Source organism: Medicago truncatula, chromosome 4, assembly GCF_003473485.1.
Source record: "Medicago truncatula cultivar Jemalong A17 chromosome 4, MtrunA17r5.0-ANR, whole genome shotgun sequence".
Classification (NCBI taxonomy): domain Eukaryota; kingdom Viridiplantae; phylum Streptophyta; class Magnoliopsida; order Fabales; family Fabaceae; genus Medicago; species Medicago truncatula.
Genome location: NC_053045.1, coordinates 57,740,770 through 57,757,047, shown reverse-complemented (window position 1 = coordinate 57,757,047; position 16,278 = coordinate 57,740,770). Strand labels below are relative to the sequence as shown.

The following is a 16,278-nucleotide window of genomic DNA, read 5'->3' as shown; positions in this document are numbered from 1 at the left end:
ACTAAATCGTGACAAAAAAAAGATAAAGGACGAAAGTGTTACCTAAAATAAAGTTAAGGGACTAATTGTGTAATTTTGCCTTGAATAAAATAGAGTAAATCACACTCCCCTCCCTTCAAAAATGCTTGAATTACATCCCCCTCCCTCTTATTTTAAAATATACACTTCCCTCCCCTCTTATTCAAAACATATTAGAAAATATTTCACTCCCCTCCTTGAGGGAAGTTTCAATTACATTCCTCTCCTCTCTTAAGTTAAAATCTACGCTTTAGTCCCTCAATAATTTTTTCTTCTTCTAATAATCTAACAAAAAAATAATTCAGCACACTTTAAAGAAAAATAACATTGCGGATTCATTTTAATATAATCAAATTTTGAATATATATCTTTCTCTATTTTTTATTCACAATTTCATTAACATATAGTTTTAAACCCTATTATAAAATATGAAACAACCCAAAATAAAATTAAAATATGTGAAAAATTACTAAAGTCGAATAAGTATGGTTATTTAAAAGCGAAATTTATACTCTAAATTATAAAATTAATTACAAAATATTTAAATTTAATTGTCATTGATATTTAGATATAAATAAACGAATTTATATTTTTTAAATGGTGATTCAAAATTAATATATATTAAAAAAATGTTAAAATAGATTAAAATGTTGTTCATATTTAATTATTAAGGGAGGGGGTTGTAATTCAAGTATTTTATAGGGGAGGGGGAGTATGGATCAGGATTTGTTGCTGTAGCAAATTCACATAGTTTGCCGCAGTAGCAAATCTCAGCCATCAATCCATGATCTGACGGTTCCAATTTACAGCACAAATTTCAACAATTTCACACAATGTCAGATCTTAACGTTTCACTTCAGATCAGACGGTGTAGAACAACTACAACGTACAACTGCATGTAAATATTACAGCAGGAAATCCCATACTGGGAAGTATAAATCTTACTTTTTAAAGGAGTGGAATATATATTTTAACATAAGAAGAGATCTTTGAGAGGAGAGGAAGGGAGTGTAATTTACTCAATAAAATACTAATATATCAATGTTGAAATGAAAAGTTGAGTTTTGTATTGTGTATGTTAAACGTCACCTCTATTTATATGTGACTCTGTGAACACCACGAAGAGCTACAAAAGAAAAAGCAACAATTATTCCCTGGCTAGAATCTCTCCGCCCAATTAAAACCTTTTTTTTTTTTTTTTTTTTTTTTTTTTTTTTTTTTTGAATAAAAAAAAACCTTTGTTAAACATCCGAGTCAAAATCCCAGCAAATTTGTCAAAAAAGGAAACTAAATCTGAATAATAATAACACGACATAATAAAACCAAATCAAAGGACCTTGGTCCTTTTGTTTTCTTCTTTCTTCAATTCTTGTCTCCCTTCTCTTCTCTGTTGCCTCCTTCATCTTCTTCTCTTACAGGTAAAAATTCCATCTTTTCGTTCTCCTAGTTTTTACCCTTTACATTAATTAATTAAATCCAAACCCTAATATCAATTAATCACACTATTATACTCTGTTTACTTATTAATTAACAGGGGTAAAGGAAATGCAAGTTTGATTTCGTGTTACAATAGTCCGAAAAGGGAAAAAGTTAGGTTTTTTTCATTTTTTAATTTTTTTATTGTGGCAATGGAGGAACCCAGCCAACTGAATCGTGCCATCATTGATTCTTCTGCTGGGGCAATTTCTGGTGGAATTTCTCGTACTGTAACATCACCTCTTGATGTTATTAAGATTAGATTTCAGGTACGTTTTTATTTTTACCTTGTTCATTGTTTCATTCTTGTTATGTTCATGTTATTAACATTCACAATTACAGGTTCAACTTGAACCAACATCTTCATGGGCTTTACTGCAAAAAGATTTGGTCTCCTCCGCGCCATCGAAATATACTGGTATGCTTCAAGCTACCAAAGATATTCTTAGAGAAGAAGGTTTAAAGGTAGTAGCAGTAGTAGTAGTACAAATTAAGCAACCCTTTTTTCTAACCTGAACAAGTTTGTTTATTTACAAAAGGCTACTTTTTCTGTGACATATTTACAGGGATTTTGGCGAGGCAATGTACCGGCGTTGCTCATGGTTATGCCATATACAGCCATTCAATTTACAGTTTTACACAAGTTGAAGACTTTTGCATCTGGTTCTTCTAAGTCAGGTATTCTATTGTGTTATTCAGTGTTTCATTCCAACGTGTTTGCTTCATTAGCCAGACACTAGTTTTAAATCATAGAAGTTAGGCCCATATGGTTTTCAAATTCATTATAATAGTTACATGCTTATCATATAAGTGCTTATGCATAGGCTATTTGTATAACAAAAGATCAAATAAATGCAAAATGTTTCCATAAGTTCTCCCAAATAGCCTTACAAGTGCTTAATCCAGTAGTTAAACTCAATAAGTCAATCCAAAGAGACCCTCTGTTTGCACAAGGCTTTTTTGCACTGGTTGAGACCTGAGAGTGTGATCTGAAGTTAATGGATTGGTTCATATACACTTGCTGCCAAAATATACGCTTAGGTACACATCATGCTCTAGAAATATAGTTACATACCAGGAAATTAATATATATATTCTATTATTCTAGATTTATGCTTGTTCATAGGTTGCTATTTGTTTCTGCAGAGAATCACACTAATTTGAGCCCTTATCTATCCTATGTCAGTGGTGCGCTAGCCGGGTGTGCAGCTACTGTTGGTTCATATCCTTTTGATCTTCTCAGAACCATATTAGCTTCTCAAGGCGAGCCAAAGGTATAAGCATTGATAAATTTAAGGCTGTAATATAGTTTCAAAGTAAATTTGTGTGATTAAATGTTTTGAAGGTCATTGAAACCAATTAATGGCTGTTATTATGTGATGCTTCATAGACCTCCCAGTTCATACAACTTTAAGTTTTTTCCCCACCATTAGTATGGCCGACTACATCTCAATCTTCGTGCTTCAGTGTTTTATGTCAACGTCATTATTTTCTCGGGTGAGTGTTCCCCTTTGGTTTCTTGGCTTATTAGCCAATATAGTTTTTTAGATCCGGTCATATCATGTGAGTTGTGTTTTCTAGAGCATCACATTCTTTTGGAGTGCACCATACACTTTAAAGAAGACAAATATGATCTTACTCAAGCCAGACATTCAACTTTAAAGCAATAAAATATATATTTGATTGTCCTCCTAGTTAACGTGTAGTTTAGTAAAATGTATTTAATAACCATTCGTGACAAAGAATCAATATATTTTAGAATACTCGTCTATGAGATGTGGGAAGTGCTATCACTGAACCTGTAATCCAGTGATGGATATAAAATATATATTTGATTGTCCTCCTAGTTAACGTGAAGGTCGGTAAAATGTATTTAATAACCATTTGTGACAAAGAATCAACATATTTAAAAGTTAAGAATCAATATTTTAGAATACTCGTCTACACACGTGGGTGTGGGTAACTGTTATCACTGAACTTGTTGTCCAGCGGTGGGTACATGTTATAGTTAGTGAGGGTAACTGCCACTACTTATCTATGGGATGTTCCATTAGAAATATTTCTAATGGACACGAATTATTATAAATAATTCCAGTTCCTCGTTAATCATCTACAAATTTAGGTTCCCACGGTTACTCATTAATTAACATTTTGTGCAAAGAAAGGCAAATAATATATTTGAATGTCCTTCTAACAATATGTTTTTTCTCATGGGAGTATAGCAATATGTTAAATGTTGCATTTTTTGGTATACTATTTTTTTTTTTTGTTTAGCAAGATATATTGGTATGCGATTATAATATCTTTTGTATTATTGGTTTCATCTGTCGATGAAATTTGACTGTCACAAATTGTTGTGTTCAACAATGCCGTTCAGTTGACAGCAAACAAGGACATTTCAATATATTTGAGTGTGAAAACCTGATTTTTACAAAACTGGAAATTCCAGGTGTTGGTGGTACCCCAAACATAGATGGTATCAAAATAGGGGTTCAAATGGTAACTATCACAAGTGTGAACGTTGCAGCGGGTGATGACTGCATTGCTATGATCTCTAGTACTAAGAATGTTTGGATTTCATATGTTCTTTGTGGTCTTGGTCATGGAATCGGTGTTGAAAGCCTTGGTAAGAATGATGGGGAAGATGTTGAAAACATAGATATGAGGAATTGCACATTCAGTTGCACAAATAACGGTCTTAGGATTAAAACACATGCTTCTCCATTGAGCTAAACTTTGAAGGCTTCTAATTTTTTCTCTGAAGATATTGTGATGAATAAAGTGGTTAATTTTGTTGTTATCGATCAAGAGTATTGTCTGAATTGTGCCTGCACCTTTAAGATTAGTACTTAGCCACATTCCAATTCTAATATTAAACCCACTAAATCAAATTGGCATTAAAATGTAAGTTGGGTTTAATATTATAATTAGAATGAGGGTTAAAAGTACTAACCTGATTATTGCAAGCGCTGTTTGGACAATATTCTTGATCAATAACAATGAGTTTATACACATTATTCATCATAATATCTTCATAGACAAAATTAGAAACCTTACAAGTTTTGCTCAATGGAGAAGCCCATGTTTTAGTCCTAAGACCATTGCTTCTACAACTCAGGGTGTAATTCCTCATATCTATGTTTTCAACATCTTCCCCATCACTATTAACAAGGCTTCCGACACTAAATCCACGACAAGGACCACACAAAACATTGGAAATCCATACATTCCCAGTACCAGAGATCATAGCAATGCAATCATCACCAGTTGCAATGTTCACACTTGTGATAGTTACCCCATTTCAGCAATTGAGCTCCCTATCTTGATACCATTTGTGTCTAGGCTATCACTGCGGGTTGGAATTTCAAGTTTTGTGAAAATCATGTTTCCACAACCAAATATATTGAAATGCCATTGTCAGCTGTTAATTGAATGCAATTGTTAAACATAACCATTTGTGATAAAGTCAAACTTCATTGACCGATGAAACCAATAAATACAATATATCTTGTTAAACAACAAAATCAATTAGTATACTAAAAAATGCAACATTTAACATATTAGTCGATTCCCATAAAAATACAAATATAGTATTTGCCTTGGTAGTATTCTTTGCACAAATTCTTAATTAAAGAGTAAGTGTTGGGAACTCAAGATAGATGATGATTGATGAGGGCACTATAGCAGTTTATATTTTAATCTAATGAAAATCTCATAGATGAGTAGTAGCAGTTGCCCTCACAAACTACAACATATAAGCCACATGTTGACAGATTCATGATGGCAGTAGACCACAACTCATAGACGAGTATTCTTAAATATCTTTAATTCTTTACTAATAAGGTCCCCTGGAGCTTAGATGGCGAATGGACTGAGCATTAGCATACCATGATTGTTGTATTGTTAAATATTGATCCTTTGCTACTGGCAAGCCTATGTTGCCTGCCTCTTTAAGGATTGCTATTACTGAACAGAAACATCATGGTGGTCCTGAGTTATATAGGAAATTATGAGTCTGTTATCAATTAAACAGTGAACTCTGCTTGTGCATGTGCCATTTAAGCTCTTCTGTTTTGCGTTGTGTGGAAATACTAATCTTGTTTTGGTCATTTTCAAACTAATTTGTTTGTAACAAAGTTTTGCACATATTTTGCCATCATTTAGGTATATCCTAACATGAGGTCAGCATTCGTCGATATCATCCAGACTCGAGGATTTCAAGGCATGTATGCTGGATTGTCTCCAACTCTAGTTGAGATTATACCTTATGCAGGACTACAATTTGGAACCTATGATACATTTAAGCGTTGGGCCTCGGTAAAATTTCAGCCTCTCTATTTAATATCTCATTATTATTAGTTGGACATAATTATGTCCTGCATGCAATGGATGTTGTGCTTTGTTCATTGTGCAACTCTAGTAAGTTTTTATGGTAGACTAGACTGTCTTAAGATTTTACATGGTAGGATATCCTTGCTTCTTTTGCTTTGTATGTGTCATCATTTTAAATGTTGGCATATGCTAGAAGAATTTGATTTTCTCAGAATGCATCATGCAATTTATTAGGCTGAAGCCGTTGAACTCTGTACATAGATTGCTATTGGCTTTACATGGCAATAACTAAGCTTGCACTTGCTTCTCATTTTGCATTAACCATGTAGATAAACAAGAGTTTTTTTGTTAATTTTTTTAATTTAATAAGTTATTCATGGTCATGCCTCATACGGTCATACCTATTGTTAATTTGTTATGTTTTCATTCTGACTCATAACTAAAATTAAAATTTGTATTGAAACCATAATTTTGTTTATAACTTATGTGAAGTATGAAATTGGATTACAACATACACACGATGAACATTTTGTTTCAGTTTGACTTTACAATGTACAATTCTCTTTGACCAGTTTATCTAATCCGTATTATTTGAAATTGTAGGCTTGGAACCATAATAGATTTTCCAATACCACCGGAGAAGATAATATTTCTAGTTTTCAGCTTTTCATTTGTGGATTGGCGGCTGGAACATGTGCCAAACTTGTTTGTCATCCTCTTGATGTTGTCAAGAAAAGGTTTCAGGTAAAACAGTGATGTTAGACTTGATTTTATAGTGTCTTTTTATGTCTTCTAAAACAAGGATATTAAAGAAAGCTATTCTATCCCTATCAATGTAAAAATGGGTCTTCATTGTTTGTTTACTATATAGATCGAAGGACTTCAAAGGCATCCCAGATACGGAGCTCGAGTTGAGCATCGAGCATACAGTAATATGTACGATGCCGTGCAACGGATATTTCGGTCAGAGGGTTGGGCTGGACTATACAAGGGGATAATTCCATCAACTATTAAAGCTGCACCTGCCGGTGCAGTGACATTTGTAGCATATGAAACAGTGTCAGATTGGCTAGAGTCCTTGAATTGATATTATTTTTCCTCATTTCGATGATTTTTTAAATATTCTTTTTTGAAATAGAAATTGATTTCTTCATAGGGTAGGAAGAAAACATGAGGAACATGCTAAATTTATTTTGATTAGTGGTAGTTGATAAGATTGTACTTCCTTAAGATGGAAGACGGTCAAGAATGTTGAGATTTATTTTACCTTTTGATTCATGGATTTTGAATGGTGCATTTGCTCGTTTTTAGGTGTTTGTTTTGTATTTATTGTGATATTGATTTCCAACCTTGTCAAAATCAAAATGATGTAAATCCCACGTCTTTCTACTTCATGCAACAACCTGTGTTGATTCAAATGTATAGTCGATTCGTAGTTGCCAAAATTTAATCTAATATATAGCGGATGTATATATATTCCTAGAAACTGTAGCGACGAACATTTTAACCAAAGAATGAAATTTGAACTATATTTTTTTACAGAGAAATTTCCATTCCATGGAGTGTGTATGCAAAAGTACATTCATTAATTCTTTACCAACATACCCCTATTTATTCTACATCTTTTTCTTCACTCAACATTAAATACTACATTGAAAATATAAAATAACTCTCTCTTCAAGGATAAAATTGTAAAAACAATAGTATTTTTGAACAAATTTATTACCATTATCAAATTTTTTAATTCCCGTTGTTTTTTCAAGAGGGTTATATAATTAGAGACAGAGGTAGTATTTTTATATAAAAGATCTCTTTGGGCTAGAACATCGTGGCTAGAAAAGTTGAACTTGATGATCAAATATTTCGGAAATTTCATGATTCTGTGCGAAAAGAAAACAAAAATCATTATACATTTCAGTTGATGACGGTGCTTCAAAATAATATCGTAGGCCAATGCTGATAATTGAAAGAGAAAAACAAAATGTGAAACATAGTACTCGCAATAACAACTACATTTTCGGCAATGAAACTTATAATGATATCTAAAATAAAAGACGCTTATGAAAAAATGAAGTAGTAGGTGAGTATTGTGAAATGATTAAAGTTGTTTGAGGGACACGGACTACAAATGCATAGAATGATGTTTATCAAATTTCATATTCTAAATATTAGTTGTTGACTGATTCTATAATACAAGTGAGACATATTTTGCATTCTTTTAGAAAAAAAATCATTGAATAATACATATAGATTCAAGGTGCCGTTTAGGTTGGACCAATTGAAGTTTTGGTTCATGCTGGACCAATCAGAGCTACTTGGTACTGGAGGTTTCTTCAGGTTAAATAGTACACTCTTCACGGTACATAGAAAACACTATAGTATCAGTACATAGAAAGCACTGTACTGTCATTCCATAATCATTTTAAAGTAATAATACTACTGATAAAATAAAATCACTTCTTTCAAGTAAAAAGAGGTTATATATTCAGTAATTTTATATAAAAAATATTTTATTGAAAAGGAATATAACAAAATTAAACATGTAAAAAGAGGGTTCTATGACATTGGATCGTTAAATTTTTAAAGTGAATTGAACCAACGCTGGAGTTTTTTTAAGGGAAACACCGGAGTTAAAGAAACGTGGAAAAAAATGTTTTTTATCTCTATAAATATGTTAATTTTTTGTTTTAGTTTATTTAAAAAAATTCTTCAACTTTTAGTCTCCCAAAAGTTTTTCATATTCATTTTTGGTCACATTTTAATTAAACTAATGTGTAGAAGTCATATTTTTGAATAAAATTTTGCAGAAAAGTTCATAATATTATAAGAATTTCTAAAAAAAAAATTAGAAATTTTTAGCAAAACATTAATTAATTAAGAATTTTTATATTTTTTGCGGTTAAAAATTCATATTTAATTCATGTTTTTGTTAAAAAAAATTAAATTTTTTAGGGATGTTTATAGTATTTTACACATTTATGCACAATTTCATTAAAAAATATAAAAGTCACACAAGTTGACTTAAAAATATGTACAAAAAGTGATGATTGAAAATTCTATAACGACTAAAAGTCGAAGAATTTTTTTAAAAAATTAAAACAAAAAGTTAATATATTTAAAGGAAAAAAGTATTTAACCCAAAATAGAAAACGGGGAATTAGACTATTGATATGTGACAAAAAAAGTCGTGTACGATGACCAACACCTGCACATTAATTCTTTAAATTGCAAAAACAAGATAATCCAGTACAGCCAAGTTTACATAGGTGCGGGTTACATTGCAACCTGGCCAACAAGTACACAGCTTTGTATCTAATCCATTGGACCAATTTTTTCACAAGTCCAAATTATACGCAACCTAGATTCAATGGTAGAAAACATAATTTTTACTTATTTCACATTAGACAAAGCATCGGTTGCCAATGCCATATGATTATAGATATAGAGTAGGACACGTTCTAATTTTGAATCAACAACCTAACTTTATCTAGAACTAAAATACCAAGAAATAAACTAATACGTTTTTATTGGAAGGAAAGATCGTCAATAAGGCCATTTAATGGCGATAAATTCATACAGTTTATAGGTTCGCATCCAAGAGATTTTCTTGGCCTCACAAATCAACAAAAAAGGATGCACCCTCTTTTAAAGTTGTAATAACATTAAAATTTTAGTCTAAAGATAATGTCCTCATTGGGAATTTCTGTCCACGATTCTAACCAAGTCTTAAAATCAACATTCTCATCAATTTTCTTTGAAGTTGAGACTTTCAAATCCTTCAAGCCATGCCACCAACACTTGGTATCACTAGAACCGCAAACGCAATCGTCGTCTTTTCTTCTCATTAGTGTCTCGTAGAAAAACTGTAGTTTTGGACAATTAACAAAATATAGTTATAACTCAGAAGCTCCACAAAAAATTTATATTGATCTCTACAACATTTTTTTTTTTTTTTGTAAAAATAAATCAATATAGATGCAATGATTTTGGCAAAAGAAAATAACAATGCATACTTAAGGAATTCTTTGCTGCAACAAGGATGCAAGCTCATAGATATAGTTGTAGAGCAACATTTTGAAAGTATGATACTTAGAAGAGACGAAAACAAAGTATAATGTTTTGGAAAATAGCGTAGATGCAAGTGTTTAATGCTTGGTGGAGGGGATGAAACTTGAAAGACTGGGTTCCGTCCATCCTACACAATGTACAAGTTAAATGTGTAAATATGTAAACTGAATGAATGAATGAAATAAGTAGCGAATTCATACTCACCTCTACTCTCCCGTAGATGAATAGAGATAGTGATAGTGATGCCAAAACATTTTCAGGTTTAATGTTTTGGAGAAATTCTTTCAGGTAACCAAGTTCCATATAATGAATGTAGATCTCAACATCAACTTCCAGTTTACTAGAACTTCTTACAAAAGACATAACAGGTTCTAAACCATCAACAACGCCAATTGTGTATGTACATGACAATAGATTTGGAGCATCAATGTTAACCTCCTTCAAGTTAAGGCAATGAGATAACTCCAACACCTTAAGTTGAACACTTGAAATATTAATCGTCTCAGACATTGTGCAATTGGCAAATTTCAATATCTCAAGGAAAGGGAATTTCAAAAACAAATCAAGAAACCATTCATTTGTTATAGTATTACCCTTCAAATTAGACAAGTATACCACTTTCAAATTTCTGCAGCTATCAAAATGAATCTTAAATGGTGCGTCCAAAACATCATGACAATAGTATAGATTCTCAAGACATGGGGCATCGACATAAACCTCTTGTATTCCTTGAACATCAACTGTCTTGAGCTTTGGTAGACCAAGCATGCTCAAACACTTCATGAGTTTTGTGCCGCCTCCAAGGCTCAACACCAAACAACGATTCAAAGTTATATGTTCAATCAAAGGACAACAAGAAATGAGATGTTCAATTGCATGCTCATTTCCCAAAAGGACTTCCCACAATGACAATACTATCAACGAAAAAAACTTAATTGACTGATGCATGAATGCTTGATCAATTCTGATTCCCCCCATCAATACCAACTTGGTAAGTGATTTTGCTTCAATTACACCCATCGGTAATACATAGCATTCGTCATGACCTTCCTCGTCATGGTTGGGACCACTGGGCAAACAAAGTTCTAGTACTTCAACACCACTTTCACTTGTCGATTTCAACCAAAAATTAACATCCTTTGACATGCAATGAAGCTCAAAATGGTTCAATGTAATCTTACATTCTTTGATAGTCAATCCTCGATCACAAAACCTTGACAATGTTCTCGTCACATAATCAATAAACTTTTTTCTCTTCCTTTCAAAATCATCCTTTGATTGGGGAATCCAACCTCTGAATTTAACATCAGAAAAGGATAATTTAGAAAAAGTAAACCGTGTATTTGCCCAAGTTTTGGACAAAACACTTGTCCTAGCCACATCTTTCTCTGGCAAACTCGACAAAATGTGATGAAGAATGATTATCGGTAGATTCGATAATCGGTCCTCCTCCTGCTCCATTTCTGTGGTGAAAACAACAAAAACAACTGAGAAACTATGTTAAACTACTCATAAATGTGCGACAAAGGAGAATAATACTATAAAGCACCGAAACAAACACGACCAAGATGTTGTATACACATATAATAATTTAAGAAAATTGAAGTGGTTGAACGTAACTACATGTTTATGTGTCAAATCGAAGTGGTTTATTAGGGGGATTGAAGAGGCGCAAAATTGAGATGCTACCGAAATTTATTCAACTATTTTGCAAGCATATAATTAGATAAAACAACTAAATTCAATCAACAAAGTATCAATTAAACATACCTCAAAATCTTCTAATCTTTCGTTGTCGTTCCTCTTTTCATTTTCTTTCACACATTGATGCAACGCCGATTTTTTTAGGGATTTAAGTTCGCTTTGTTTTATTCACGCAAATTTTACCTTATACCCCAATATATATATGAACTTTTGCCCTCGTAAATTATAAAAAAATTAAATTTTATCCTTTTTGTCATTTAATATTTTATAGATTCTTCTTAACATAAATACTATATACATTGATTTTTCACCCACACTTTTACCATGTCCTATTTCAATACGAGTTCACCCCCACACGAGATTCATGTATTTCTAGTAAATTGGAATAAATTCTTGGAATAATAAGGCTGCATTTGTTTTAGATTTTTATAAAAAAAAAATCTATTTTTTTATAAAAAAAAAAAATCATTTTTATCATTTTCAAGTGTTTGTTTAAGATTTTTAGAAAAATTATTTCATCACCAAAATCTATTTTGACTCTGATATGAAAAGTTTGTAGGTTAACTTTTCTCAATTTTTTGTTTTTTTTTAAAACAATGAGGTAACACATGAACTAATTAGTTTTTTAATATTTAAAAAAGAGTCAGTTTTTTAATCACAATGTTCAGCAGCCTGCACGTATTTCAGTTGGCAACGTCCTAGTATGAATTCAGTAGCTCTTAATGTTGATGGCAGTGTATTCCTTAATTCCAACTTGGGAGGTTTTGGTGGTCTTATTCGGATCATACAGGTTCTTTTTTGCATGGTTTCTTTGGAAAAATTAGTAGACCTTGCATTCTCCATGTTGAGATTTTAGGTTTATACCATGGTTTGAAGCTGTGTGTTGGGATACTGAATTTAAGCATGTGGTGTGTCACTCTGATTCAACTACTGTTGTTGACCTCGTCCAAAAAGATTTGAATGTTCATCACAAATATGGAAATTTCATCATGGCTATTAAACAGCTTCTTCGTAGAGATTGGGTGGTTAGTTTACGACATACATTGTGTGAGGGTAACGCTGCAGCTGATTTTCTAGCTAAAAAGGGTGCTCTTAGTGATAGTTGCCTTGTTATTTTGAATGAAGCCCCTCCTGATATAGCCTCTATCCTCTTAGCAGATACAATAGGTGTTGAGTTTGTTCGACCCTAGTATGAGTCTTTTTTAGCTTCTCTTTTTTTTTTTCATCCCTTTTGTTACCAAAAAAACACAAGCTTCAGAGTTTTTTTCTTTTAAATATCTAAAGAAAAATCTCTTGCTTTCTCTAAAATAAAATCTATATTTTATAAGTTAAAACAAACGCACCTAATACTTACATTTCGGGAAGCCATGTATAAAACGTTTATTCCCTATTACAATTTGTTTTTCATTTTTTTAAAAAGCATCAGTAAGTTTTTATTTTAAGAGCATCAGTAAGTTTTTTTTTTTTTTAGGTTTGAACTCGGACCTTACATAAATATTTTTATTATTTGGTGGTGGTAGGGGTTTGAACACCAAACTTTATATATATTATTATCCATATCAACTAAGGTAAACTCACGTGTACAAAGTATCAACACAGGTTTTAAATTGGTACAATGTTTTTATGTCGTTTTTCTTCAAATCAATGTACAATATGTAATTATATATTATCGAATAATTTGTGGTGTAACAATGTAAATGTCTTAATTTTATGTTTTTTCTTTTGGTCTTGCTAACCAATGTCTCACTGCTTCCAGGATACTGGTTAAAAAATTATCGAATAAAAATTTTGCACACTACTTTATTTATAAAAAAAAAAAACTTGTTTTTTTTTTTTGTAAAGTAGTCTAGTGGCTAGAGAAATTCACCTTAAAGGTAAATAAGTGGGGTGTCTGGGATTTGCATATAATATGCATTATCCCTTACCAAGTAAGCTAAGCTCACATGGACAAAACTTGTTTGTTTTATTTCCCTAACTAATGTTTAGGTGTCGGTTAACTTTCTCCTATTTTTATAGCACTTAATCGAAAACCGTTTTATTTTTAATAAGAAGCGTTTCAATACTGTATTCAATTAAACCAAATAAATAACACAATGAGGGTGAAGGTATAAATGTATAGGTGTGAGGTAAAATTCCTAAAAAAAAAACTTGTTTTTTCTTTTGTAAAGTAGTCTATCGGCTAGAGAAATTCACCTTAAAGGTGAATAAGTGGGGTGTCTGGGGTTTGCATATAATATGCATTATCCCTTACCAAGTAAGCTAAGCTCACAGGGACAAAACTTGTTTGTTTTATTTCCCTAACTAATGTCTAGGTGTCTGTTAACTTTCTCCTATTTTTATAGCACTTAATCGAAAACCGTTTTATTTTTAATAAAAAGCGTTCCAATCGTGTATTCAATTAAACCAAATAAATAACACAATGGGGTGAAAGTATAAATGTATAGGTGTGAGGTAAAATTCCCTCCATTCACTTATGACTATTATTTTCCCACCCTATGTGTTACTTGCGCACCCTGTTTTTTCCTAAACTATCCTTCATATTATATAATCCGAATTTAATTCCCATAAATTTTCGAATTATATATAATCCGAAAATACATTTTACAAGAATTTAAATACACTTTGATTTATTTTATATTATTTAGATGTCAGAATCATAAAATAAATACAAATATAAACAAAAAGAAAAGAACAAAATGATAACATAAAATCTCATGTTATTATTATATATATTTACAATAAGTATATTTCTTGTCTAGGGAACGGGGTAAATCTAAATTTGCAGCAGAAGAAGATGGACGCGGGGGGGGGGGGGGGGGGGCTAAACTAGCGGTGCAAGGTGATGGGGGGAGGGGAAGGAGAAGTAGACAGTGGGAGGAATGGACTGGGGTAAGGTATGTTTCTTAAGTAAGGCGAAAGAAACCTTGATGATCAACCTTGCACTCAAACAAACCAACATGACACCCAGATAAACTACACTTCTTTGCAATGCGTTGCCATCCTCATTGACAGTTCATACAATCTTTGAGTTTCCAAAGTACCCTATTTTTATGAAAGGTCAATGATGAAAACACATTGTTGTATAAGAAAGAGGAGGAGAGGGGAAGAGAGTGTGAGATGATGGTGGAGATTTGAAACTTATTTACAAAGACAACCACCAACTCAAGTACAAAGACACACAAATGGTGGATGGTGTTGAGTATCGACAACCATCGACCGACTCAGTCGGGAGTATGCGGTTCAGCCGGATGAAGCTTATGAATGACGACGACGTGAGAACCATGTTCTCGATCTTTGGTCAATACAATACTAGAGGGTCGATCGAGTTGGACACTTCGTTGGTCAGATCTGTTGAACAAATTCAAAAAAGTTTGATCCGACCCAGGTACTATGAAGAGATCAGGGCACTCCTTGACGCACCACACGAAGACATTAATTTAGCTAATCCGCGATAATGTGCTATGTTTTATTTAATTACGTGTTTTATGTTCTCGAATTATGTTTTATCTATGGTTAGTTATATGTTGTTGAATTAAATTGTTTTATTATGTTTTAAATAATATATATATATAGGGGTTTGCTAGGATACACCCATTAGTTTTTATTAGGGTGTGTTTTAGCAAAGATATAACTAAAAAGTTGTTAAATACACCTTAATTCTAAAAAATAAGTTGATGTATGTTAGCAGCTTCTATATGCATTTGCTAGGATACACCCACTTATTTTTTAGAAGGTGCGTTTTAGCAAGTTATAGATAAAAAGTAGTTAAATACACTTTAAAGTGTAGCTTGTTAAAACACTCCCACCTAAAAACTAGTGGGTATGTTCTAGCAAATCCCATATATATAGGGCTGCTAACTTACTCCCACCCAAAAACATGGAGGAGTAAGTTAGAAAGTCTACTCCCACTTATATTTACCATAAACTCTATTTTGCCTTTAGTAACACTACTTTGATGAGTGGGCATAATTGTAACTTTCGTTTTATAATAATTTTTTGTTTGAAACATTTTTTTAAACGCTCTTGGCCTCGACACTGTTACGTTATTTGTTCTTCTTTTCCTCAACTTCATTCAAGCCTGGACACTATTGGTCTCCACACTTTTTTTTTTTTTTTTTTAACAAATTGGCCTCGACACATAAACTATACACATACTGAAATATACACATTTTTATTTGTTGAAAAATACATATGGCCAAAATATATTCAATAAAAATGTGTAATTTCTCCCCCAAAAAAATACATATGGCCAAAATACATAAGGGCATCACCGACAAACAGTAACATTTTGAGGGGTGTAATAATGTTTTTAGAGGTTGGCGACTTTGTCATGTTCCAACAGGAAAAAAAAGAAACTTGTTTTCTATTTAAAAAAAACATAAAATCCAATTTACAGATTTATCCTTACGCAAAACATTGTTTTAAATAGATATTATTTGGTTTTTTGGTAAAATACTAGTGGGAGTAGGGTTGCTAACTTACTCTTACATGTTTTTGAGTGGAGGTAAGTTAGCAGCCCGCATATATAATATAATTTAAATTTTCATTATGTTTTACTTTACGCGAAAGATGTTCTTTTAAACGCTAAAATAATTCGAATTCAACTCAATTTTATAGGGTGTAAGCACAATTTAGATTATATAATCCGAATTTAACTAGGGTGTAAGTACAATTTAGATT

General features: G+C 32.1%; 3 protein-coding genes across 3 annotated transcripts; 2 read left to right on the top strand and 1 right to left on the bottom strand.

The window, feature by feature from the left end:
- Positions 1 to 1,275: 1,275 nt before the first annotated feature.
- On the top strand, positions 1,276 to 7,218 carry LOC11422282 (mitochondrial thiamine diphosphate carrier 2). The gene is made up of 8 exons (XM_003609614.4): positions 1,276 to 1,436; positions 1,553 to 1,763; positions 1,837 to 1,959; positions 2,061 to 2,172; positions 2,641 to 2,768; positions 5,659 to 5,811; positions 6,430 to 6,570; positions 6,698 to 7,218. The coding sequence occupies exons 2-8, from the start codon at positions 1,647 to 1,649 to the stop codon at positions 6,911 to 6,913; spliced, it is 990 nt and encodes a 329-aa protein (XP_003609662.2). The 5' UTR covers positions 1,276 to 1,436; positions 1,553 to 1,646; the 3' UTR covers positions 6,914 to 7,218.
- Positions 7,219 to 9,488: 2,270 nt separating this feature from the next.
- Positions 9,489 to 11,762, bottom strand: LOC120579992 (putative F-box/FBD/LRR-repeat protein At1g78760). Its single transcript, XM_039832825.1, has 4 exons — positions 11,665 to 11,762; positions 10,099 to 11,357; positions 9,836 to 10,021; positions 9,489 to 9,689 (listed from the first exon to the last, which is right to left on the bottom strand). Exons 2-4 carry the CDS (start codon positions 11,353 to 11,355, stop codon positions 9,489 to 9,491), a joined length of 1,644 nt encoding a protein of 547 aa, XP_039688759.1. The 5' UTR covers positions 11,356 to 11,357; positions 11,665 to 11,762.
- Positions 11,763 to 12,301: 539 nt separating this feature from the next.
- LOC112420956 (uncharacterized) lies at positions 12,302 to 12,788 on the top strand. The gene is made up of 2 exons (XM_024780810.1): positions 12,302 to 12,388; positions 12,501 to 12,788. The coding sequence occupies exons 1-2, from the start codon at positions 12,302 to 12,304 to the stop codon at positions 12,786 to 12,788; spliced, it is 375 nt and encodes a 124-aa protein (XP_024636578.1).
- Positions 12,789 to 16,278: the final 3,490 nt, after the last annotated feature.

Coding starts and splice junctions, on each gene's coding strand:
- LOC112420956 (XM_024780810.1), top strand. CDS start 12,302: ATGAATTCAGTAGCTCTTAATGTTGATGGCAGTGTATTCCTTAATTCC. Junction 12,389..12,500: donor GTCTTATTCGGATCATACAG/GTTCTTTTTTGC, acceptor ACTGAATTTAAG/CATGTGGTGTGTCACTCTGA.
- LOC120579992 (XM_039832825.1), bottom strand. CDS start 11,355: ATGGAGCAGGAGGAGGACCGATTATCGAATCTACCGATAATCATTCTT. Junction 10,022..10,098: donor TCATCTACGGGAGAGTAGAG/GTGAGTATGAAT, acceptor TACATTGTGTAG/GATGGACGGAACCCAGTCTT. Junction 9,690..9,835: donor GCAAAGAATTCCTTAAGTAT/GCATTGTTATTT, acceptor CCAAAACTACAG/TTTTTCTACGAGACACTAAT.
- LOC11422282 (XM_003609614.4), top strand. CDS start 1,647: ATGGAGGAACCCAGCCAACTGAATCGTGCCATCATTGATTCTTCTGCT. Junction 1,764..1,836: donor TTATTAAGATTAGATTTCAG/GTACGTTTTTAT, acceptor TCACAATTACAG/GTTCAACTTGAACCAACATC. Junction 6,571..6,697: donor TTGTCAAGAAAAGGTTTCAG/GTAAAACAGTGA, acceptor TTTACTATATAG/ATCGAAGGACTTCAAAGGCA.